This window comes from Spinacia oleracea, chromosome 5, assembly GCF_020520425.1.
Source record: "Spinacia oleracea cultivar Varoflay chromosome 5, BTI_SOV_V1, whole genome shotgun sequence".
NCBI lineage: Eukaryota > Viridiplantae > Streptophyta > Magnoliopsida > Caryophyllales > Amaranthaceae > Spinacia > Spinacia oleracea.
The window spans coordinates 70,082,588-70,110,240 of record NC_079491.1 but is presented as its reverse complement, the minus strand read 5'-3'; the positions used below and the strand labels follow the sequence as shown (position 1 = coordinate 70,110,240).

General features: G+C 37.4%; 1 protein-coding gene across 1 annotated transcript; it reads left to right on the top strand.

Annotated features, from left to right (window-relative positions):
* Positions 1–19,106: 19,106 nt before the first annotated feature.
* LOC110789376 (uncharacterized) lies at positions 19,107–22,073 on the top strand. Its single transcript, XM_021994034.2, has 3 exons — positions 19,107–19,356; positions 19,624–19,746; positions 21,525–22,073. Exons 1-3 carry the CDS (start codon positions 19,267–19,269, stop codon positions 21,774–21,776), a joined length of 465 nt encoding a protein of 154 aa, XP_021849726.1. The 5' UTR covers positions 19,107–19,266; the 3' UTR covers positions 21,777–22,073.
* Positions 22,074–27,653: the final 5,580 nt, after the last annotated feature.

Below are 27,653 nucleotides of genomic sequence, written 5' to 3'. Positions count from 1 at the left end.
ACTATTAAACTAATCTGAGTTGATTTTAGCAATATGCAACATATAATACTAATTCGATCGTGATTATCTGATTTAAATAGCATTAAGGGACCTAGTATGATAATCCGATTTCCCAAAAATATTATATTTGTTAGGCGTGATAGAACAATCAGATTAGGTTAGTTTAACAGTTCATAAAAAGGGCGAGGAAAGCAATTAAATCATCGAAAAGGGACACATTACGACGCACCCTTGAGAGGTGCGTCACGGTTCTCAGAAAACTAACCACTTTGACTTTGCTATTTCTCCTTTTTATTTACCGAATCTCGATTATGGGACAGGATACGTTCTGTTCGATTTATGGATCGATTGCGACAGAACGCGTGAACAGTTTCGCAGCGAGAGGCTTAGGCTAAGGGGTTTAGAGTCAATACTCAGAATATATTATGTGTTGTTGTCTTGTTTCACGTCGAAACTAGGGGCCTATTTACAGGGAAGAGTTCGTGGAAAGATAGAATTGCAGAGTTCTAATCCATAAAGAATTAGGAAAAGAGACGTACCCAGGTATTTTCAGCGCCCAGGCCTGGGCGCCGAAGATTTCGGCGCCCAGAGCCAGGCGTTGAAAATAGGGTCTGGGCAGTTTTGTTTAGTCAGATTCGGATTCCTAAAATCCGTAGAGTTTGAGATTAATTCGAGTCTTTTAGCGCGTATCAATTTCATGACGGAATGCGCTTGGGCCCGTTACGAACTCTAGGCTCGTTAGGATTTTGATTAATACGTAACTCTTATTTCCGAATCCTATTAGGAATAGGATTCTCGCGGTTTTCTATCTCATTTAGGATTTATGTTGGAGTGCAACACCTAATTCTGATAGGTTTCTATCTTTTATGATTTGCCACTTTTAGACACTATCTTTTACGGCAGTTACTATTTTTAGCAGGTTTCCATAAATAGCAGGTTTCGGGTGAAATGAAATAGGGAATCGAGATTCGTTTATTTTATAGGAGATGCGTTGTCAAGTGGAGTTTTTATGCTTTCATCATCGAACCTTTCCCTTGCGGGAATGGGGACAAAAGTAGGTGTCTACAGTTAGCCCCCACTTTGACTGAGTCTTGGAGTAAGACGATGGTCAAAGTATTAGACGGAGTGCGTCACACAAGCCACGGTGTATTATGACCTGTTTTGCGAGGGTCTCGCGAGCCCCCGAGTGATAACATTTGACTTAAGGGTCATCACTTGAAGTGTCGACATATCCCTCACGTATCATTGGGATTTGTCAACTGATAGTATAGAAACTTCCTCACTTTGTCATTGGAAGGATCTAAAGATGCGTAGAAAACTCCCTCACTTTGTCATTGGGAGTAACAACAGATGTTTTCGAAATTAAAGCTGTAAAGTGTAATTGGGCCTGGCCAAGCCCAATCACGAGGTAAAACGTTTTTAAAGATTCTCATTTTCAGGGCTAGCTAAATGAGAAAACCCCCTTCTTTTTATAGGACGTAAAACGAAGGAAAATCCAACAAACCAATCCTTTAATTTTTGGAAAAAGGGAAAACCAATAAAATTTATCGCTGCAGCGACTAAGGACCTACGCTGTTAGTGACGCAGACCCCGCCCGCTGAAGGTGGGCGAGCCTGTCCGCTGAGGGTGGACCCCCCGTCCGATAGAAGTGGACGAATCTGTTTGATGTTTTTGAAAATAAGGACCTACGCGGTTTGTGACGTAGACCCCGCCGGCTGAAGATGGCGAGCCTGTCCGCTGAGGGTGGACCGCCCGTCCGATAGAAGTGGACGAATCTGTTTTAAAGTTTTTGAAAATAAGGACCTACGCGGTTTGTGACGTGGACCCCGCCGGCTGAAGATGGCGAGCCTGTCCGCTGAGGGTGGACCCCCCGTCCGATAGAAGTGGACGAATCTGTTTTGAAGTTTTATTTTGTTTTTTTTTGAAAATAAGGACCTACGTGGTTTGCGCCCTAGACCCCGCCGGCTGAAGATGGCGAGCCTATTTTAAATTTGAAAACTTTTATTCTTCGAAAAACTGAGGACCTGCGCGGCTAGTGACGCAGACCCCGCCCGCTGAGGGTGGGCGAGCCCATTTTGAATTTCTTATTTTGCCTATGTAGAAGGGCTTTTGTGATTACAACCTGTTGGTGGGTCGTAATATTTCCTGATTAAATGTGTCCTATAAGTGGGTCCACATTGTGTATATTTTTGTTTAACGATATTTTATTTTATTATTTTTTATTTATTATTATTTTTTTTTTCAAAATACCGTTTTTTCTTTTTTGGGATACTAATAAGATAACGGATATCTTTACACAAAATAGGGGAGTACGCGTGCCCGACAGCGAATATTCGCTGTCTGGGAAGCATTTTCAGCGCCCAGGCTTGGGCGCGAGAATTTCTAACGCCCAAAGCTGGGTGTTGAAAATGCGAAAGGGGGACTGGTCTTTAAATTCGCGGACCGTCTCCTTCCTTTCCCATTTAATTTCCACCATTTTCGCTCAAACTTCTTCACTTCTCTCTACTGATTTTTGCTCGTTTTCTTCACTTTCCTTCACGAATTCTACACCAAATTACTTCCCAATCTTCCCAATGTAAGTAATTTTCAATAATTTTGAGCTTTTCTGTCAATTTCAGTATTTTTGTCAAGTATTTTCGTGCATGAAATTGATTTGGGGGTTTTTGGTTTTGTGCCCCTTTTCTCCAATTAGATAGTTGGAAATGTTCCACATAACATGTTAATTAGTTTGTGCATGTTAATTTTTTCAAGTATGTTGATTTTTGTTGAATTTGGGCATTTTCATGCTAGCCCCCAAGTATACCTACGAATCTAGTATTTTCTTATAATGTAGGTGTTCTTGGTATATTGCTTGCGTTCCTCATAATTCATGAATGACAAATTATGGGAGAATTTTGATTTTGCTGGAGTTAATTTTTACTTAGGGAATTTTGCTAAGTATGAACTTAGTATCATGTTTTTTAGGGAACAAAAATTGTATGACTCCATTTCATGAGTGAAATGCACTCTTTTTAGGGATCGGTATGAGTGCCGATTTTGTCAAAGGTATAATGCCTTGTTGTATTGTTGATCAGCATGTCTGACGAGTCGTTACCCCCTCCTGGTGGCCACGAGGTGCGTGGCATGACGCGTCAGTCGACTGGCCCGGGTCCCCTATGGGTGGGCCCTGAGCTTTACGATGGTCGTGATCTACACTACGACCTAGAGCACCATGTGACTTCCCGCCTTCTCGCGAGGAGAGAGACTACGGTTCGCGGCTATGGCGCCGCGACGAGTGAGACCGTTTTTAGCTATCTGAGCTCGGACGCCCAGGCCTTGGTGAGGGCGAGCTCACTGTTTCCGGTGGTTGAGACCTTCTGGGAGATACTGCGGCTCAACATATCCCTGTCCTTTCTGCGGTCGTTCATGAGGTGGTGGTGGGATACCACCAACACCTTCCATTTTCCTTGGGGCGAGATGACGATCACTCCTGAGGACTACACAGCTTTGACGGGTTTGACCTTTACAGGGAACCCCGTTCGTCTGAGGTCGGACGGCCCATCGCCGACTGTTGCTGAGGGTACCAGGCTCCTGGGCTCGTGGATGGGTAGTAGGTTACCTTCGTACCAGCCCCGTGGGATACCTTTCGCTGACCTGATGTGGGCTTTGGAGCACGGGGTAGAGGAGTCGCCTTCGAGACAGGCTCGGCTGTTCTACCTCCATTTTATTACTTCCACTTTTCTATCGGGTCCGACTGACACCTTTGACCCGAGGTGGATAGGCATGGTGGAGGACGTGTCTACACTGAGTGACTATCGCTGGGGCGATTTGGGCTATGCGACGCTTGTCGGCTAGATGATTTTGTCGGTGCGCGTCTCGGACCTGAGTATACGTCACTTTGTGATTACATTAGCGGGAGTGCCGCGTTTGATCGAGGTATGTGCCTAGACTTTCTTTTGTTTTTCTCGCTTTTACCCGGCCTCTTTTTTTTAACGCTTTATTATCCTTTTCTTTTGCAGCTGTGGGCCTTTGAGCACTTACCCTGGCTGGCTCCCCGAAAGGGGCAGAGGCCTTTGGAGTTCCCTGCCGGTCGCCGTTGGGGTTGGAAGAAGAAGCTGATAGTGCGTCCGCCGCCCGATACCGTGTGGGATCTTATCCGGGACGGGAACCCTGAGCATGTACAGAATCTTATCCTCCATCTCGTATTTCTTCATTCTTTTCATGTGCGAGATCTGACTGCGTTTTGTACGAAAACAGGTGGTTTGGACCCCATGGCTCTCTTTTAGGGGTACCCATGCTTCGGTCAGGGAGACTTATACCCTGAGCCAGATGCGGGTCTTGTTTGTTGGCCGCCGGGACCCTGTCTGGTACCTGGGAGAGCGGGTACGTATGCAGACGGTCGGGGTTTTTTCAGTGCCCAGGCCTCCGCCTGCGACCATGCTGTCTACTCGCTCGATAGGCGAGTCGTGGAGGGTCCACTCGAGGACTGGTGTGCCGGCGACAGAGTTGGTGATAGAGGGAGCTAGCTATTACCAGTTTATCCAGGATTCTCTTCGTCTCCCGGAGCCTGGCGCTGTAAGTTGCCTCCTCTCTTTGTATTGATTTTAGTGTTTTCATGTTCGTGCCCATGTGTTTATGCCTACTGTGCTTTGTGCAGGAGGGTCCTGACCCTTTGTTGGGGGGATGGGTGCTTCCCGATGCTCGGATCTCGTATACCGGAGAGAGTGGATCCGAGATTGTGGAGACTTTCCCGGAAGACCGGGTTTTCCATGCTCCGCTCCCTGAGGGAGTAGAGGCGGTATGCACCTTTCATTTGTGTACTCTTCTTTATATTTTTTCTTTCTTCTTTTACTGACATTCTTGTTTTAGGTTCCGGCACGTACGGCCAATGCGATGGTGGGGGTGATCAACCGGTTGAAGTCCGCGTTGGTTCGAGCTCAGTCTACACTTTCTTGCAGGAGCCCCCACTCTACTCGGGTAATGTGCCCTCTCTTTTTTCTTTTGATCTGTACCTTTGGTTTGGCTTTTAGTTATTCACTCTCTTTTTTTGTCCCTTTTTGCAGACGGCTACTGGGCGTGCTGGGGCCGACGACGCGGGTCCCTCGGGCGGGGGACACGGTCGTCGCGAGAGAGAGAGAGCACAGCACTCGCCCCTACAGCATCGCCGTTCTGACGCGGGGGTGAGTTCTTCCGGGGAGAGGTCCGAGCCGGAGCGTAGGCGGCGTTCCGTGTCGGTGGCCCGAGAGCCTAGCCCCGAGTTGCAGTCGCAACCCCATTTTTGGGGTGACTCTGGCTGAGGTCCCTCATACCACGGGGAGTGGAGTGGATGGACCGGCGAGGCTTGGAGACATGGAGCCGATAACGAGTCTTAGGCTTACCTCCTGTTTTATACATATTCATTCTTGTGTTCCGCATGTATATATATATTTTTTGCGATTTTTGGTGCAAGAATGTTTTGAGCCTTCCGTGGGCTTTGTTTTAACATATTATAGCAATATTAGCTTCCTAAACCAACGACGAATTTTTAAAAGGAAAAGACTTTCGTAAAAATAATGAGTTCATATAAGAGTGCACATATATTTTTAGACTAACCGACTATTTGGGGTATTACATATGCATGTTCACTATTTTTGTTTTTTGCCGACTCATGTCATACTCCTTTGTTGGGCTTTTTCCTGGAAACTATTGTGGCCTTTTCATTTTATTTGGTCTTGCCCGTGCATGGGTTAGGGTAGAGTGCCATTTGCGATATCTTTTCTTCTTGATGCGTTGCATGACTTTATTATTTTATAATTTTTTATTGGACCGAATCCTTGAGAAGGATTGCCTACCTATCTTGTCAGAATCAGGTCGCGCGTAGTTCTAGCTTTTTGAAAAAAAACTTTTTTGAAAGGGTGTTCATTACTCGTCTGCTTTCCCCCCAAGTGTTCGTGGTTCTTTTGAGGGTTAGAAAAAGGAGTACGAACACTTTGTAGAAGCGGGAGGGTAGGTGGCAAGAGAGAACAACGCCCGATTTAGGGCGAAGGAAATATCGGCGCCCAGGCCTGGGCGTTAGAAATAACAGCGCCCAGTCCTGGGCGTTGAAGTTTTGTCCTTCGCTTTTTCTACTTTATCGAGTTTTATGCCGTTTGTTTAGAGTAATGCGCAGAATGTTTGCTTAATGTGTTTTATTAGATGCCTTAACTCCGGACTGAATTTTATTAAATATAGTACTTTTTCAATTGGTCTAAGTTCGTGAGGTTAGCGAATTCCGCTCCATCTATGTCGGCTAGTTGGACTGCTCCGCCAGGTAGGATGGTCTTTACAAAATATGGTCCTGTCCAGTTAGGCCGGAATTTTCCTCGAGGGTCTGTAGTAGGTGCGCGGACTTCTTTTAATACAAAATCGCCTTCTTTGATGTTTCGAGGTTTGACTCTTTTGTTGAATTGCCTTGCGATGCGCTTTTGATACACTTGCACGTGATGTAGAGCTCTCAACCTCCGTTCGTCTAAAAGGACGAGTTCGTCGTACCTAGCTTGAACCCAATCAGCTTCGGGTAGCTTGCTTTCTAGGACGATCCGGAGGGAGGGAATCTCCAACTCGACCGGTTGGACTGCTTCCATTCCGTATACCAAGGAGTAGGGTGTTACTCCAATGGAGGTGCGGATTGAGGTTCGATAGCCCCATAATGCGAAGTGTAATTTGTTGGGCCAATCCTTATAATTTTCGGCCATTTTTTCGATTATGACTTTAATATTTTTGTTGGCCGCCTCTACCGCGCCGTTCATTTGCGGCCTGTAGGGAGAGGATTTATGGTGTTTGACATGATATTTCTTGAGCAGGTCTTGGACTTCGGCCCTGAAGTGGGAACCTTGGTCACTTATGATTTCATGTGGAACCCCGTATCGACAGAATATGTTCTTTTCTAGGAATCGGGCGACATGTTTGGCTGTTAAATTTGCATAGGAGACTGCCTCTACCCATTTAGTGAAGTAATCAATTGCAACTAAAACGTACTCGTGTCCCCCTACGCCTGTTGGTGTTACCTTGCCGATTATATCTATACCCCAGGTGGAAAAGGGCCATGGAGAAGTGAAGGTGTATAGTTCTGAGGGAGGTAAATGGTTAAGGTTACTGAAGATTTGGCATTTTGGGCAAGTTTTTACAAAGTGATGGCAATCGGTTTCCATAGTGGTCTAATAGTACCCTGAGCGGGATATTTTTCGGGATAGCATTTTTCCGTTCATATGGGGTCCGCACACGCCGTTATGGTATTCTTCCATTAGTCTTTGGGCTTGGTTTTGATGGACACAAAGTAACTTGATTTTATTCGGCGTGTATTTGTACAGTTCTCCCAGAATTATGCTATATTGTGAAGCGAGGAGGCGCAGGGCCTTTTGTGCTCGCGGGGAAGTGTTTGGGGGGAATTCCCCACTTGTTTTGTAACGAAGGATGTCCGTGTACCATGGTTCTTCCTCGGTGTTTTCAGGTTCGGAGTCTATGGCACAACAATAAGCCGGCTCTTTCCTTCGCTCGACCCGAAGGGTCATTCCGTCCCATTCATTCGGGATGTTGAGCATTGAAGCTAGCTTCGCTAGTGCATCCGCGAATTGGTTGTCGTCTCTTGGCAAGTACGTATACTCGATTTTTTCAAATTGCTCGACTATTTGGTCCAAGTGAGCTTGATATTTTGAGAGACTAGTGCTTCGGACCTTCCATCTTTTGGATATATGGTTGATTATTAGGGAAGAATCCCCGAAGACTTGTAGGTATTTGACTCCGAGGCTAACTGCGGCCTCTAGCCCAACTATGCAAGCCTTGTATTCGGCGGCATTGTTTGTGGCCTCGAAGTCAAGTTTGACGGAAATTGGTATATGGGCTCCTTCGGGACTGACTAGGAGAACTCCGACGCCGCATCCTTTTTGGTTGGACGCGCCATCGAAGTATAGTGTCCAATAGTCGTCTTGTATCATCAGAAGTTCCTCGTCGGGGAGGAGGTAAGCTTCCGGGGTTTCCTCATTCGTGGCATGTTCGGCCAGGAATTCGGCTACCGCTCTTCCTTTGATTGTTTTTTCCGGCATGAATTTTAGGTCGAATTCTGAGAGCATGACTAGCCACCTGGACAGGCGACCACTCAGGGCGGGCTTTTCGAACACGTATTTTAAGGGATCTAGTTGTGACACTATATGAACAGTGTGGGCCAATAGGTAATGCCTGAGTTTTTTGGATGTCCAGACGAGGGCGAGACAGGTTTTCTCAAGTTCTGTGTATCTCGTCTCGTACTGTATGAACTTCTTGCTCAAGTAGTAAATGGCTCCCTCGGATCCATGTACACATTGTGAGAGCATAGCTCCTGCTGCAGTATCCGTGACGGTTAGGTATAGGCGTAAAGGGATTCCAGGCAAAGGTGGGGAGAGGACGGGTGGTTTGCTTAGGTATTCTTTGATTTTATCGAAGGCGGTTTGGCATTGTTCATCCCATTCGGCCTTTTCTTCTTTTCTTAATTTTTTGAATATTGGCTCACAAGTCATAGTAAGCTTGGAAAAGAACCTACTAATGTATTGCAGCTTTCCTAGGAAGCCCCTTATCTGTTTTTCAGTTTTTGGCGGGGCATTTCGGTAATGGCTTTGATCTTAGATGGGTCAATCTCGATTCCTCGCGTACTAACAACATATCCTAGCAATTTTCCCGAGGTTACCCCGAACACACATTTTTGTGGGTTTAGTCTCATGTTATATTTCAAGATTCGGGTGAAGAACTTTTTAAGTGCCGGGAGGTGACCGCGCCGGTCTTTAGATTTGACGATCATATCGTCCACGTAGACCTCGATTTCTTTATGTATCATGTCATGGAGTAACGTGGTGGCTGTTCTTTGATAGGTGGCCCCCGCGTTTTTCAAACCAAAGGGCATTACAATGTAACAATATGTTCCCCAAGGGGTAATGAAAGTTGTTTTTTCCATGTCTTCTTCTGCCATGAGTATTTGGTTATATCCGGCGTACCCGTCCATAAAGGAGAGGAGCGCGTGTTCTGCGGTGTTGTCTACTAGTATGTCAATGTGAGGTAGAGGGAAGTCATCTTTAGGACTGGCTTTATTGAGGTCTCGAAAGTCTACGCACATTCGCACTCGTCCATCTTTTTTAGCTACGGGGACAATATTGGCCACCCATTCTGGGTAGTTGGAGACTTTTATAAAGCCGGCGTCTAATTGTTTAGTGACTTCTTCTTTTATTTTCAAGGCTATCTCTGGTTTGAGCCGCCGTAGCTTTTGTTTTACTGGCGTCATTTTGGGATCTAGCGGAATTTTATGCTCAGCGATTTCTCGATCTATTCCCGGCATGTCTTTGTAGGACCAAGCAAAGACACCCTCGAATTCCCGCAAAGTGGAGATTAGATCGGCCTTTTCAGTGGGAGTTAAGGTGAGGCCAATTTTAATAATTTTAGGATTTTCTTCTGTTCCAATATTTACCGATTCTGTGTCTTCAATTATAGGAGTTTTGAGTTCTTGTTCATTTACAGCTTTTATTAGTTCGGTATATTCCTCTTCTGGCTCTTTTTCGTGCTCATTAGTGGCGAGACATTCTGCATTATTACTCTGATTTTTAAGCGGCACATACTCAAAAGTTTTGTTTATCTTATTAAAGTCATGAAGCATTACATCAAACAGATCTCCCGGAGTAGAGATTTCCGGGTCTAAACTATTTTTGGGAGGGGTTACAATTTTGCTAGGTTCGGACTCGGAGTCAGACTCGGATTCAGACTCTAATTCTTCGTACATCGGACCCTCTCCCGCAGATATCTTGAACTTTATCCCACGAGCATTAGTCCATTTGAAAGTCTTGCGCCACCCTCGTTGGATTTGGTCATCTTTTGAGGGTGATGGAGCGATCAACTTAGTAGGATCAAACACTTCATCTTGGAGAGCTAGTGCCATAATTTCTGTTTCTTTCTTCGCTCTTTTCTTTTCTAACCCAAACAATAGCCCGAAAGCATGTGAGTTGGGGAGCGTTTTTGGCATAGCATGGTTCTTTGGGGCGAGTGGCCTTTGAGAACGTAAAGGGTCGTGTCCCAGAGCATGCATCTCTTGGGTTTGTGCGACCTCTAGGTACAGATGTTCGGGATATGCTTCTTCCATCGTGTTTCTTGATGGCTATCACGGGCAAGTACTCAGGGGCCCTGCATTATTGTTGTGGAGTAGGAGACACATTAGTTTGTTTCGTGAGTAGGTTTTTTTAGGCATTCTATGACTACCCTTAAGTCGGACTAGTATATTTGGACTGTTATGTGTGCACTTTGAACTCTTTATGTTTTTGAAAATCTCTGCCCGTGTGACATTCATGATTATTTGCATGGTCGACTTTTAGTGTCGAGCATTGCCGTTGTAGGAGGCCTAACAACGACGCAAGGAGTTATTAATTTTTCGCGAGTCGCTTTTGAAATCGAGTGCTTTTCTTACGCCCTCGTAGCAATTCCTTTTTTATGGATATTTTTTGCTACGTATTTTCTTTTTTGCTTGGGCACCGAGGCTGCTGCGCCTGACCAGAAAGTCAAGCAGCAACTTCAGCGCCCAGCAGTGGGCGTGAGAAATTTTGGCGCCCAGCCAGGGGCGTTGAAAATGCGTCCCTGGCTGGTTCTCGTTTTCTGTTTTCTGTTTATGCGACTTCGATTTGCGTGCTTGCCTAATAACGTCCTTTACGCGTAACAGCGTTTGTGGGATTCGTTACAGGCCATCCCGAGCGTCGCTTATTTTGTGGCGATCATTCGGGTTTGCGGAACACGTGTTTTGGTATAACTCTTTGGCAAATTAGTCTATGAATGTTTGGGCAATTTTTAAGGTCATTGGTTTTCTAGGATAGTTTGTCACACACAATCACATATTTAGCTACACATAACTACATTACAAACATGGATTTGAAAATTAAATATGCCACGCAGTTTATGATAGGCTTCTATGGGTAGTATTTGCGCCTGGCTTGGTACCGCTTCTATCGTAGATCCAACACATGCCCCGGTCGAGGTAGTGTCTTCAACAGACGAATTTCGCCCAAGAGGCCAACCCGCAAGTGCAAGCCAAGGGGGCATGCAGGCGAGAGGGACCTAATGGGCGAGCGATTGGGTTCGGGATAGGTGTACTACCTGCACAAGTACCGAGTGGGAAACATGCGCGGCGTGTGCACCCCCCTATTGGCGAAAAAAGGTATCCTTAGTCCCAACTCCCGAGGGAGCCGAGATTCGTTATGATGTTCTGCCCGTTCACATTAATATGCTGATTTTCAGGTCGTCCCAACTTGATGGGGAAATAAACGCGGGGTAGGATCGTTTCACCCTTCGGCTATTTTGATTACCTACAAGCACGAGTATTTCCTTCACTATCCCCAGCGGAGTCGCCACTGTGAGGAGGTCGAAAAAGCGCGAGGCTAATGCGTGACCTTGTCCCTCGTGGGTGTGACGATTCTTTTTATTCAATCAAGTGTAATTGGATTTCCTGTGAGTATACACCCAATTGACTAGTAATATAGGAGTCGCCATTCAGTTTTTAACGACAATGAGAAAAACCGACAAAACCCGGTTATCGTGACATAAAGGGAGTGCAATTATGTTTGACCACGATGGCCGTAGGTTCCCTTATGATCCCTGGTGTGGGGATCTCTCAATATACACCCGCAAGGTAGAGATTGAGGGTTCGGGGGACTGTAACTACCGAGAGGAGTAATTCGCTCGTCGATAACTCCAGAGGCAGGATATCCTTACTAGCTCAGCATAAATAATTGAAGGGACATGCGTTAACTATTAAACTAATCTGAGTTGATTTTAGCAATATGCAACATATAATACTAATTCGATCGTGATTATCTGATTTAAATAGCATTAAGGGACCTAGCATGATAATCCGATTTCCCAAAAATATTATATTTGTTAGGCGTGATAGAACAATCAGATTAGGTTAGTTTAACAGTTCATAAAAAGGGCGAGGAAAGCAGTTAAATCATCGAAAAGGGACACATTACGACGCACCCTTGAGAGGTGCGTCACGGTTCTCAGAAAACTAACCACTTTGACTTTGCTATTTCTCCTTTTTACTTAACGAATCTCGATTATGGGACAGGATACGTTCGGTTCGATTCATGGATCGATTGCGACAGAACGCGTGAACAGTTTCGCAGCGAGAGGCTTAGGCTAAGGGGTTTAGAGTCAATACTCAGAATATATTATGTGTTGTTGTCTTGTTTCACGTCGAAACTAGGGGCCTATTTATAGGGAAGAGTTCGTGGAAAGATAGAATTGCAGAGTTCTAATCCATAAAGAATTAGGAAAAGAGACGTACCCAGGTATTTTCAGCGCCCAGGCCTGGGCGCCGAAGATTTCGGCGCCCAGAGCCAGGCGTTGAAAATAGAGTCTGGGCAGTTTTGTTTAGTCAGATTCGGATTCCTAAAATCCGTAGAGTTTGAGATTAATTCGAGTCTTTTAGCGCGTATCAATTTCATGACGGAATGCGTCTGGGCCCGTTACGAACTCTAGGCTCGTTAGGATTTTGATTAATACGTAACTCTTATTTCCGAATCCTATTAGGAATAGGATTCTCGCGGTTTTCTATCTCATTTAGGATTTATGTTGGAGTGCAACACCTAATTCTGACAGGTTTCTATCTTTTATGATTTGCCACTTTTAGACACTACCTTTTACAGCAGTTACTATTTTTAGCAGGTTTCCATAAATAGCAGGTTTCGGGTGAAATGAAATAGGGAATCGAGATTCGTTTATTTTATAGGAGATGCGTTGTCAAGTGGAGTTTTTATGCTTTCATCATCGAACCTTTCCCGTATACAATTTGGATTTTAGATAGATCTTGTCCGTTAGATTTTTTGTCATGAAATTTGTCTCTAGCTTTGCCAACACGCCAGCAGCCGTTGCTTCTTCATTTACCAAGAATGCAACATCCCTCTCAAGGCACAAGATTATGGTTGCTCGTGCTTCAAGATCTAACTCTTCCCAATCCTAATCTTTCATACCTCCGGGTTTTTGTTCTTTTCCCGCTAGCACTTTGTGCAGCTTTTGCGAAATTAGCAATTTTTTCATTTGCATCCTCCAATAAGAAAAATCATTTTTCACATTGAACTTTTCAATTTCATATTTCCCAACTTTTACCGTTCCACTAGTACAAGCCATTATAAATATTTTTCAAAATAAAAAGTTAAACACTTAATATTTGGATGTTGGCTCTGATACTAATTGTTAGAGCTCGCAGCGAAAATTTGGCTTCTACTAGAAAATATGAAATCGATAAATAGTATTTTCTGGATAAACAAACAACCCTTATGAAGGAAATAATAAATATAACGTAAGAAAATATAAACTTTTCTTAAACTAAACTTTTATATGAGGTAAATTGTTGAATGAATCTACATATTTAGAACATATTTATAACAACTTAGTATAAGCTAAATAAGGAAAAAAAACAATTATTTGAGCATGTTGGAAACAACCCATAATATTTTTCAATCATTCATTTTTCTTCTCCTATAGCTTCTCTTCTCCTTTTACGTAATTCAACTCTTCTTAAATTAGATATAATTAATTTAGGAATTAATGATATCCAATTCCCACAAAATTAGACACACATACATACGAGTAAAGATGGTTGGACTAATTTGAATCAGTAGTTCATGTGTAGGTACGTAGATTATGAACAAATGAAGAAAAATACTACCTTTGTCCCTTAATACTCTCACCTTTTTTATTTTTTGCACTATTTACATAATTTACTTTAACCCTATTTTATTTCTAGTATATGAAAACAAATATTAGTATATAATATATTGTTGGCTTCATCTTATTATTTTCAAAACATTAATATTTTTATAAATTTTTATAATATGTCGGTAAACATATTGATGGTCAAAATTATGCAGTCAAAATGGTGCTGAGTATTAATGGAGGAAGGGAGTAGCAAAGAAAAGATCGAAAAGAGAGGGTGAGGCACGGCAAACAGAAAGACAAAAGGGGTGCAAATAAGGAGAATGTATCTCGTGATCACTGACTCATTTATCAGCTGATCTTTTCATTCTGACATTTGGAAATTCCAATTCTCAACTCTAATCCAATACCAAACTTAGCTTTGCACTATCTCGTGATCACTCCTTCAAATTATATATATTCTCTTTATCACTATTTTTGGCTGTGTTCTTTTGAATGAATCCGATTCTATATCTGAATTAAAATTGGGTATTCACTTTATTTATGTTGTTTATTATTCTCTTCGTTTCTTTTTTGTTTGTTACGTATTTTTTTTTAGGGTGTTTCACAATGTTTATTGTGTGAGAGAATTTTTCCTTTTATGAACTTATTATACTATTATTTTTTGTGCCATCTTTTAATTTTAATTGGTCTAACTTTTTCAACTCATTAAATTTATTTACAATTTCCCAAATATGTTAAGTTAGCAATCTTTGTGCTTTTCTATCATTAGTTCATTTTGATAAATAAAATAATCTTATTGGTTGTTGTAATGATTAGTGGAATTGATGTTTTACTTGTGTTTATATTTTTAATAAAAAAGAAAAAGAATCTTTGTTATACGTTAATAAACGTGCAAAAGTCCAAGCGTAACAAACAAAAAGAAACGGAGGGAGTACTTATTTTTGCTCAAAAACAGATCAAATTACATAAGAAAAATTCATATCAGACTAAACCATAAAAAGTTGGGTGATGATAAAGGTCGCAAGTTGCGATAACATTTAGTTGTCGCAATATTACGTGTCGGAGTTTAATTGGTACATATATATAGGCGCCACGTAAGCTATGCGTTTTCAGGATACTTTTACTGTGAAAATATGTAAATAAGGTAGTCGATTTAAAGAATGGAACAAATTACTCCATCCGTTTCTTTTTGTTCTTTACGTTTGGCATTTTACACGTTTATTAACGTCTAATTAATGTGCATTGAAATTCCTCTATTTTTTTATTTAAACAAGGAAAATTACGTTTATATATAATTAATGTTTTCACTTTTATAAAAAATCTGATATTGAAAAAATAAATTTTTTTTAATGTCCCAATAGAAACGTGTGAGAGATTAAATGGCCCAATGAATTTAATTAGTTAAAATAATCATTGGACACAAATATTGATAGAATATTAAAGCATTTATGTGATAATATAAAAGAAATATAAAAAACATTTTGAAACATCCAAAAAGGAAAACGTAAAGAACAAAAATAACGGAGGAAGTAAAATATTAAGGTTTTCCTCCCTTTTTTTGAAACATGTGTATTAGGTTATACTACGTATAAGTTAAATATTTTAATTTCCAATTTAAATCATGGCACATAAACATGTCATGTCATAATTGTGACACATCTTAATGTCGCATGTTGCGACCTTTATCATTTTTTGAAATTCAAAGTATTGTAAACCCTAGAATTTCTCATGCTTTAGGTTAAACTGAATTAGTAGCCTTTTAATGAGATCGTATAGGGTCTTGTTTAAGGCTTAGAATATAAATCTTGTTTGTATGGTGCGTTTCTTACCCTGTTTGGTAGTCCTTCCTAAAAGGTTTACTTAAAGAGTTGAGAAACATTAGATGTTTAACATCTTTTATGCTTAAAATTTGTTGATTTACCGAAAAAATCAGACTAGAAACTAGAAAAATTAGATTAGAATAATCAAAGTGAACAAAACCTTGTTGAGTTAGGATTGAACTTATTGACATTAAAATGAATTGAACTAAACTAAATTAATGCTAAATTGGATTGAAATGAACTGAATTTATTGGACATGAACTGAACTAAACCGACGTTCAAAAGGAAAAAGAGTCAAGAAAAACGGAGCATTAATCTCTTGACTCACGAGTATATTTTCACTATATCTTGTTTAGCATGTAAAGGATGAGTACGATTTTATTCCCAGGCGCATGCACTACTCCTCTTTCAAATCCATGCTTTTTTTTGGCTTCTATTTAATTTTATGTCAGTTCCATCATTCTCTATGCTTTCTACATCTACATTATTGTCTAATAATTTCTGTTTTTTTACTTGCTACTCTTTTCCTACAAAACGGTGGGATGTCCTATTTTTACTACTTTCATCGTTATGTCCATTACCCCATTATCTTAAAAAGACTCCCGCGAGAAACGGGGTAAGAAAGGCGGGTATACGCAATTTTATCCCTAATATTGCAGAGAGGTTTTCAATTGACCCAAAAGCGATAACGGGACGACCATATTCTACTTCATGGAAAGAAAACGAAGAGGTTTTAAGAGTCATTTTAATTTAGTCCATTACATCCCACTGCCAAAACAGGACAAATGAATCTTTAGCTCCTATTTTCACTACTCTGTAGGAGTAGTTTATTTTGAAATAGTTGTATCGTTTTAGTTTTTTTACTTGCACTACTTTGTACGTAGTATCTCTTAATGAAACGGAGTAGATAATAAACTGTCTATCTATATATCTATCGACTATCCGTGTGCACCCTGCTATTTTAAATAAACTAATACAAAGTAGATAGATAGATAGATAGATATTCGTGTGTACCCAAAATCAATAATATTCGTGTGACCCAAAACCAATAATTATTTCTAGCACTCATTTTATGTACATAAATACCTTCATTATTTTTATAGTGACAAATAATTTAAACACCAAATCTCTCAGATATAGTAACCCTTATTTGGATCAAAGTAACCCTATGTTTTTAAAAGTGAATTGTGGCTTAAAATTACATGTTCAAGCACAATATGTATCAACGACACGAATTGAATTAAGTATTTGTTTTCACCATAATCCTAAAATTCCAAAATATATAAAGAACAAGTTGTTGACCTTTTTTAGACACGATACACAATAAATTTATTGTGGACCAGGCCGGTCCATTTAAGAATTGATGAAAGGTATGAACAATATATATACTATCTCTGTTTCAGAATGATCTTTACATGTCCTATTTGCACAAATAATAAGATAAAATAAGGAAAATATGTTAAAAAGTCGGTGAATATAATAAATATTGATAAAGTAAGGTAGATGTGTAAAACGCTGGACGAGTGTATAAAAAAAATGGATAAAGTAAGAGAAAACGAGTGGAAAGTTGTAAATATTGTCGTGTATGATAGTAAATTTTCATGTCCAAAAATAGAATAAAGTACAATGTAAAGAATATTATGAAACGGATTAAAACAAAAAATGTTAAAATAATTTTGAAACAGAAATAGTATAACGTCTAAATTACCATGAAAAAAATTCTAAACATTAATTTTTTTTAGGAAATTTTGGTATTTACTACCTTTAAAATACACCACTTTTATATTTACTACCTTATGAAATTTTTATTTTAAATTACTACCTTAAACTTCCAGATTTTTTTTATTTACTACCACTTTACAGTTTTCTCATTTTAAAATTAAGATATCTCCTTCGTTTCTTAATCGTTTAAAGTGATTCGAAGTTCATTATTTTCCTTTTTCTATAGGGATTTCATTGAGAACGTCATTTCAAAAAAATCGTTTGATAATTCATAACTATTTTAAAATTTTAAAAATAATATTTAATTTGTTTAAACTTTTACGAAATGTTAAAAGGTAAGATCCCTATGGAATCCTTACATATAAATGAGAAGAATGAGCTTTGAATCACTTAAAATGATTAAGAAACGAAAGAGATATCTCAATTTTAAAATAAGAAAACTGTAAAATGGTAGTGACTACAAATAAAATGGAACTTTAAGGTAGTAATTTAAAATAAAATTTTCATAAGGTAGTAAATACAAAAGTGGTGTATTTTTAAGATAGTAAATACCAAAAAATCCTTTTTTTTACAATACTCTCCCTAAATAAGTCAGGTGAGTTCATGTCCCTCTTCGTATTTTCATTTAAATAGATATCGTTTAATTACGTTAATTAGACTGTCGGACATATTTAGTTACTTTCCCCTATGTAATTAGTATATACGAAGTACTATGTTACTAAATATAAAGTATTGATGCTTATTTTTCAGTATTATTCAAGTTAATTTATAGTAACACATTCCTGTTTTTACTTTCATTACACACTTTTCAAAAAAAAACAAATTCACACGCGTGTGCATAAAACCTCTTCTTTCCTCTAATTGTTTTATGTCTAATGTAAACCACACTCTCAGATTTACTATCGTTTCACACTTTCCACAAATTTCTGACACGTGCAACAAGAACTCTCCTCTCGTTGTCATTTACACACCCTCTCCTCTTTTCCCTAAATGTCAACTTCCGTTATTTTTTATCTCTTTAATTATCTATTCAAACCCGCGACTTTCCTAAACTTTCTTACGTCGTTGCGCCGGTCTTTATTAAAGTCGTCGGCACATAAAATGACCTATAATTTATGGCGGATTTGCCCTCACCTTTTCGATTGTCTCTTAATTTATTGCCACAATAGTTGGAAAAATGACATCCTTGAGGATGACGTGAACCCTAAAACCTAAGGGATCGAGATTGCTAGAAAAGAACATATAGGTTTGCGTTAGACATGACAGAGAAAGTTGTGTAGGAGTAAAGATGGAATGGAAGAAAGGGGGAGAGGGACAATTAAGCGATAGGAGGCCCTTTTTTTAAATTATTTCTTCAATGCATACCATTTTGTGGTGGAAACAGTATGTGTGTAACGAGAGTGTATCTAGCATTCGATATCTTGAACATTACTCTTATCGTTAACAGAAATACTTTCTACGTTAGTTTATTTTTAGATGTAATCTTTTGACTTTCATACTTTTACATACTCTATTTTAACTATATAAAATTAAGGAAAAAGATACTCATGGAGATCTCGTTAATTAGATTTTTCCCATGCATACGTACGTATTCAAACTATCAATCTTTTTTATATATAATTTCTACCTAATAATAATTAAATTTTGTTTTTTGTATTGATAAACATGAAAATAGAAGTGTTAAATCTAAACATAAACGGAAGTAGTATATACGAAGTATATAATAATTCAAGTCTTGAACCCTTGATTTTGCAAACAACTCAACAAAATCAACTCGTGCCATAGCACGTACGAGTTATGCACTACGGAGTATCTTTTAAAAACATAAATGAATTCACAACAGAGACTGATTTGTTTCCTCAAAAAAATGAATTCCATATAAGACACACTTTTACACAAGTTACATCACTCACATATATAGTCACATGAGTCACACCACTCACGCCAACACAAACACTTATTTAGTTTTCTTTCACTATAAAAACCAACCCCTACTCTCCAACAATTCACAATTCACAATTCACAATTCACAATTCCCATACATTTTAGAGAGAAAGGAAGGCGAAAAATGGCTAATCCTAGCAGCATTAAGGTGCAAAAGAAGAAGCAACTCCGTAGATCTCTCCGCACACTTCGAAACCTCGTCCATTCCAACTCGGTAAAACTAATTCCAAGTCGTCCATTTTTATACTCTTTTTCCAGTCTGAATCTTCTATCACACAATTCACATATAATACGGAGTAATAGATTTCAGAGTAGTCTAATTAATTGATCATGGTGGATTATGCTTATTTTAAACACGAGACTAAAGTTTCAAATCTTATGTACAATCCGTTTAATAGCGGAGTATCATTATTCTTTTGATTATTCTTTTCATATTGTTATTCCATTATTTAATTTTGATGTGTAATGTTTTTTGATGCAGAATGACGTGAACACAATCCTTAGCGATGCCTTCGTCTGCATAATAGACTCAGTGAAGAAGATAGAGGAACTTCAAAAGGAATTACAAACTATGGTTCCTATTCAGCATCAACCACCTCCAGTGGTACGGTTATATTCACCGTCGATCAATATTCGATCGTTTTTTTTTAAGTGATCATGCCTTGGACCAGATAGACTTAATTGGGATGTTTTGATTTAGGGACGTCTATTTCTGTTTTTTTTTCCGGGTGGAAAATATATATCCATACTAATATTTTGAAACATAAAATTATGTTGAGTACTACTCGTTTCAAAATAATCTTTACACTTTTCGTTTTAAACCGTTTCATAATTTTTTTTACACTTTGTTTTATTTTATTTTTGGACATGAAATTAAATTTATTACCTTACCCTTCTTATCCCACTATATTTACAATTTCCCACTCAATGTGTCTTACTTATTCACCCACATTTTTACACATTTCATTTACTTTATCTATATTTATTATATTCAACCAACTTTTCTACTTTTGTCTTAATATTTGTGCAAATAATAACTGTAAATATCATTATAAAACGGATGTAGTATATATATACATAACATGATGTCAAGTGTCAATTAGGGGTGGCAATGGATCGGGTTTGGATCGGGTGAGGCTCAATCCGCATCCATCCATGACATTCCATCCGTCATCAACCCATCCATCATCCGTAAAATTCTTCACCCACATCCGATCCATCCATCATCCACGGGTGATTCGGGTGGGTCGGGTGAGAATCGGGTGAAATATATTTGAAGATATATAAAAATAACTTAAAGTGACACATATTACAATTATGAATAAAGTCCACATGACGATTTTTCTTTTTGAAAAACCATATCATAACTTTTACAAAACTTTAGATTTATCTTTGTGTTATCCTAGTAAGGGAGCGTTACGCTTATGTCTAGTATAGTTTTATTTACAATAAATAAATATATTATGAAAGTAAATGATGATAAATTAAATCATACAACTAATGTAATATGTTGATAGATTGGGTGGTGGGTTGGATGCACCTTCATCCATATCCGACCCACCCATCATCCGATCCATCCATCATCTGTCAACCATCCGCTTATTTTCTGGTTTTTGTCCATATAATCTGGATCGGATGGATGTATATATATCCATTGGATTCGGTTGAAATTGCCCGCTCTCGTGTCAATGTGTCATCTAATTAAACTTTTTTCTTTCTTTTTAAATAGGATAAATGATTTTTTACCACCTAAAAAATTAAAACTTGTATTTTACTACCTAAAATACATTAAAACTTGTTTTTCACCACCTGAAAATGAAAAAATAGATGAAACCGTCTTGTGGGGCCCACTAATTTAATTTTCATCTAATTTTTTACACTCTCGCCGCGATTTCTTTAACTCCTTCACCCTCCTCTCTTTACTCTATTGAATTTTGTCAATCTTGTGAATTAATTGGAGGAAAAAATTATGTGAATTCATGGAAGAGAAATAAGCAAGGGAGAAAAGAGAGTTAAATATATGAACTCGTAGAAGAAAAGAAAATATAAAAATATTACCTTTAATTGTGCTTCCCACATAAAAGTTTCATCTACTTTTTCATTTTGAGGTGGCAAAAAACAAGTTTTAATATTTTTTTAGGTGGTAGAATACAAGTTTTAGATTTTTTAGGTGATAAAAAATAAAATTTTGATTTTTGTAGGTGATAAAAAACAATTTGCCCTCATGTTCAATTGTTTCAAAGTATTTGTCTCCATTATTTTCTTCTTTAATATATGACTAATGTTTAAAATTGAGATAAGCTTGTGCATGACACGGGCCAAAAATCTAAAACTAGTTACTAAAGAGAAAATTTATCAATTTTTTATTTATTTTTTATACAGGAAGTGAAGGTAGAAGAGCAAGGGGAGAGTAAATATCAATTGAATGTAACGAGCCCAAGTGAAGACGGAAAGAACTATTTCACTCTTATCGTGGGGGCGATAGAAGAGAAGGGGATAAATATTATAAGCGCCTCAGTTTCGCGCTTGTTTTGGTTTAACATGGAAGCTATTGTTGAAGTTACTCAAGCTATTGATTCAAGTGTTTTAACTGAAATTATTTTTAAGGCAATTGGGAAATGTGGCGTTAATTAACAACTAGCAATGTATTTTTGCTAGAAAATCATAAACTAATAATGAGTAGTTAAATTAAGTGAGTTTAATTTTAAAAGTATGATTATTCTCGGTCACCTTAATTATAGCGTCATGAAAGTTGTTATGAAATATTGGATGGATGCCCATTATACCCCTATATATTTCCGGAATATTCTAGATCTTAGGGTTTATTGTTCCCCAAGCGAACCCTATTCTATTATATGTATATATATACCCCATTGTTCATGGAATAAGATACACAGTTGTTCTCTCCTAATTTCTCCTCTTTCATCTCTTTATTCACAACACGTTATCAGCACCAAACCCTAGCCGACTGAGAAGATAAGAAACAAAGGAAACTCTAATCGACGGATTGAATAGAAAAGCTAACCGATTGAAAAGCAAGAAAATTATCAACACCAATGTATGTTTACTTTAATTGCTTTAATTTAAGTAACTTTTAATTTTTGGCAAATTACGTATGTGATTATATATATCATTTCCCCTTTTCATTCTAGAGTTCCCCGAAACTGTTCTATACTGATTCTGCACCATGAATTCCTTCACGCCATGATTACCTTCTCCTGTCAACAATTCTTATTTGATGATAACATTAATTATCTATCTTGATGTAGTGGAGTTATGATTAGTTGCCGGTTATTATTATTGCTAAAATTTATTGGATTTTGCTATTTCAATAATGATATGCACTGCTATTGTGTGAACATGTGTGTACGTCTATGGTGTATTGTAGATCTGTTTTATGGCATAATATACGAACATATAATGATATATCCCAGATCTGTTTAATGGCATCGTACACGAATATACCATCGTATTTCTATTTTGTATAGAACCACATCATAGTTTATTTTGCATATTTTCTAACTGATATGTTTACAATAATATTATCATAATTTCGTTTTCTTTATGGGTCTAATATATGCATACTGCCGCTTAATGATGTATATTTGTAAAAGTACGAAGATTAATTAATTACTATGGATTATTTCATATGAAGTGGGACTAGATCAATCAAAGTAGTATACATAGAATGTTAGGCGCATTAATTATATTTAATGCTAGTATTCCCCAATGTTTTAACGTCTTGATCAATTACTTGAAATAAGCGCAAAATCATTAAATGTGTTATGATTTTGATAACACCAATAGCAATGTACATTAGTTTTATGGATATGTTTATTATCATATCTAAGCCCTAATTTATAATATTTCTTGTATAGTGGATTATGTCGAATCTTATAAAACTTGAATTTGCGGCCCTTGAATAACTGGAAAGAACTATTTGTCTTGGATGTGTCGAAATTCACCTAGATACAAAGGAACTTGGTGATACAATTAAATAAGGGATAAAGCATCAAGCCAAAACAAGAAAAAAAAAAAAAAAAGCTATGATATTTCTTCGTTATCACCTCCATTAGGGTCTTAACGTATGACCAGCAAAAAAAAAACTATATAATACCTAAAACTCGTTATGATTGGTTACATTTGAGATTACAAGACTTTAAGTCTGTAACTGAATATAACTCAGCTATATTCAGAATTACTTCACATTTTAGAAAATCATTGATGCAAAAGTGATGGAGAAAACATATTCTACATTTTCACTCAAATAATGTTGTCCTGCAGACACAATACCGTACAAAGAGATTTAAGAAATATTTTGAACTTATATCTTGTATCCTTGTGGCTGAAAAAAAAATAAAAAAAATATTGATGAAAAATTAAGAATCACGCCCAATTGGTCCTACTCTATTCCCTGAAGCGAATGTGACATCCCATAATGAGAAAGCAAATACCACACAACAAAAGTGGTCGAGTACGTGGTCATGGACGTGGGCGTGTATAGGAATATGGTCGAGTTCGAGGCTGAGGTGGTTCTCTCAATAACTCATATCCCCACCGGAAGTAGGACAAAGATGGTAACAAACAAGAGAAAGATAAAAATGATATGTGACCAACGTATGTTACCGTTATGGAGGAAAAAGGCCATTGGTCTACTAAAACAAGAAGAATTTATAATAGAATTTACTAGATAATATTGAAGAACTTAAATATGTGGTCTTGCTCTTCCCTGAAGAAAATTATTTATCAAGGGTGTTATAGGTTGAAATGTAAATATACCCTTGATCATTGTTTACAAGTGGACATAGGTTCACGACTTAAGTCTGGACATTTGACCATTAAAGGCCCGCAGACCTTTTAGAGAAGTACAAGAAAATATGACCTAGTAAACTATAATAGTTGTTAAATCTTGTTGTCAAGATACCCTATATATCGTTCATGAAACTAATTTCGTCCTGCAGACACGATAATTTTGAGAAAGATAGTTCATATATTGTCTTTTGGTGGATGAACAAAATACCGAAATCCTGAAGAAAAATATTATTCTTACATTCAACTAGGTAAACCATTCCCAGAAGTGAATGAGAAATGTATGAATAAAAATGGTAAAGATAATGTCAATAGTCATGATCGAGATCGAATGTGAAAGTAAAACATAGTATTATCATGACGGAATAAATGAGTATGAATGCAATTTCAAAATACACCAGAAGTGAGATTGTAAATTATGAAAATCAGGTAAAACTTAATGATGAGAAAACTCAAACTTTATATTTTTGGTTGGTTGCGGAGAAAATATTAAATAAAAGTTGGGCCCATTACACCAAAACATCTTGTTGAGCTTTATTAGTACTCATTACAAGAGAATAAATTATAGATAAACATGGTGGATAAAGATAATGAAAACATATGTCTAATAGACATTGTAGCACGCCCTCCGAACCAAATTTATATACATGCAAGGATAAGGGGGAGATAGCTCTCAACATAATAAAATTAGTAGTATATGATCAGGATTATAATACAATATGTTAAACTTGGTACAAATATTTGATCATGTCTTATTGACTCGCTCTATGAGCATGAGTACTATACTACATTCTGAAGATGTATACTTTTGTGATATGTACCAAAGTTGTAATGGATACTCTTGAAGAGTACAAGCTATCTTCCATAAGTTTTGTTTAGATTGTCTTGCTGTTAAAATTGAGACACCAGTTAGTGTCGTTATATCACATCACAATATGTTCAAATTATAGTATTTTATAATTACAGTGATCACTTTGAGAAGATAACCAACAGTTATCGAATGAAATACTTTATATGATATTATATACGCATGATGTGATAATCCAGGCCATCTGGGTTTAAGAACACCCGTTATGAGAATTTGAGAATTCTTGTCAAATAAAATTTTATGTGCTGACACTCCCTCATATGTTGTATATATTCAAAGGCAGGACAAAATGATGAGGTTGAGTTGTATTTCAATCGAATAGTTATAATGAATCGATTGAGAAAATAAATACAAGAGATATTAATGATTTTGAAAAATTGTATAATGATAAGTGATTTGAAGTTCACCATGATAGTAAGTGACCTGAAGTTCACCAAAATGATAGTAGGTGACTTGAAGATCACCAATAAGTTTACAAGTATTTTGTGATTGATTTAAGTATCATAAATAAGCATCATAAACCTCTTGACCGGGGCAATCATACGTCAGCACGAAAAGGGAAAATATGAAGAAAACAACTGCATATTATATCTACTCCCCATAATCAATGTTAATCTCCAGAAGAGAACAAAAGTGTGTAATATTTATCAAAATACACGTTGAAAAGTGTATTATTTAGTTGGTGAAATTTTTTTATGCCCCATAACATATTGAAAATATTTTCCCAACTTAGGGGGAGACGAGCAAGAATAAGTTGGCAAAATTGAAAGATAATAAATTGATCCCCATATGAGTAAGTGTACATGCCAGCTTTATGTCCTCGAAGTATGTTTGGACATAAATATCTATGACTTGATTGTGTTAAATTGTTACATGTTCAAAGGCATAAAGGTGTATGATAGTCATAGTGCTCGATGTTACATATGGTATTGAGAAATATATATCTTGCCAATATTTATTTAAATCTCTACACCTGAAGTGTAGATTATATATACGGTTCCAACATAGTGATTATATGAAAATGATGGCAAGATAATGCAGTTGATGATATTTTTGAAAATAAAGAAAACACTATTAATTATATAGTGTATGAAATACCTTTGAAGTGGTATAGATATCTGAAAATAATAGATGGCCCATAAAAAAAAAATGGTACCTATTGAATAAGTATTCAGATATCATTGATGAATAGCATGCAAAACATATGTTGATTAATTTTGATGATACAGGTAGATGATGGAACCGAAATATAATGCATATGCGAGAAATAATGGATTTTGAATAGGGGATCGTAGATCTATGTCTATTTCGATGTAGACATCATTATAATGATCAAATGAGCTCATGGACCCGAAGTCCAACAAGTTATGGATTTGGAATATCCACGCTGTACAGTGTTTTGCATTTGAGTCTTGCATTCATATACATGTGTAGTTAATAGGTAAATGCATCATTTATCTTACATTTAGTTTGTTTTATGTTTTTTCATGGTATGATTTTTATATCCAATTATAATTTCATATTACATGTTTCAAAACTATTATTATGTCGTATATGAATATGCATCCAAAGAATAGTAAGACAGATTTGCAACTTTATGAAGAAATTTATAAGTGGAGATTCTTACTCCATTGGCTTAATAGTTGTGAAAGAAGTATATATATAATGTTGATTTAATAGCATGTTATGAATCATGCAAATAAGAAGAGTTCCTGAAGAACTATATATGATGTTCTTAAACATCTAGCCTTTTAAGTTTTGCACATGAATATACAACATTGATAAGATATTATCAAAACTCTAAAAGAGTGTTTTGAAATGTTGTCTCAACCAGTAGTTTGAGTACTTGAAATTTATGAAATACGCATATTAATTTATTCATGAAAGAATTATTGTATAACTATGAATCATCTTAAAATTTAAGATAAATGTATGTATTGTCCTTCCAATTGATATTATTTTATGGTCCAGAAGAACCATAAATAAGATTATTAGATATATTACACCTCCAAGTTGGACAATGATATTGTTATTTATCTTGTATTGCCATAAAAGTATATGACCAAAGAAAGTTTAATCATTATTGATTGAAAACTACCATTTATGACCTCCAGAAGAAGGTATATATGTTCAATATGTATGGATAAGTTTTGCAATATCATGTATAAGAAAATATATTCATCTCAGGTGAAGTTTTATTATATTATACATCGGGAAACTCGAAAACAAACGTATCGAATGAGATAGAGAAAAACACAAGATCTTGCAGGTAATATTTTCAAAGCTTTGGTGATAAAGATATTCACTTCATTTGTTCAAGTGGAGGATTGAAGATTCAAGTTAAACTATGGAGAATCGAGTTTCAAGGAACTCCATGATGCTGCATTTGAAGAGCTACTCAACAATATTGGATTGATTGCACTTAAAGATCTCAAATATTGTATTCATCAGGGGGAGAAATACGTGTTGCACTCTTTTTTCCTTAACCAAGGTTTTGTCCCACTGGGTTTTCCTGGTAAGGTTTTTAACGAGGCAACATCTCAAGCCTATTATGAAGAATGATGTACTCTTTTTCCTTCACTAGGTTTTTATCCCACAGGGTTTTCCTAGTAAGGTTTTAACGAGGCACAGTCTTCAATAATGGACATCCAAGGGGGAGTGTTATGAAATATTGGGTGGATGCCCATTATACCCCTAGTATATATTTCCGGAATATTCTAGATCTTAGGGTTTATTGTTCCCCAAGCAAACCCTATTCTATTATATGTATATATACCCCATTGTTCATGGAATAAGATACACAGTTGTTCTCTCCTAATTTCTCCTCTTTCATC

Excerpts from the sequence above, each read along its gene's own strand:
- LOC110789376 (XM_021994034.2), top strand. The coding sequence starts at position 19,267 with ATGGCTAATCCTAGCAGCATTAAGGTGCAAAAGAAGAAGCAACTCCGT. Across the intron at positions 19,357-19,623 it reads ACCTCGTCCATTCCAACTCG|AATGACGTGAACACAATCCT; the intron begins GTAAAACTAATT and ends TTTTTGATGCAG. Across the intron at positions 19,747-21,524 it reads AGCATCAACCACCTCCAGTG|GAAGTGAAGGTAGAAGAGCA; the intron begins GTACGGTTATAT and ends TTTTTTATACAG.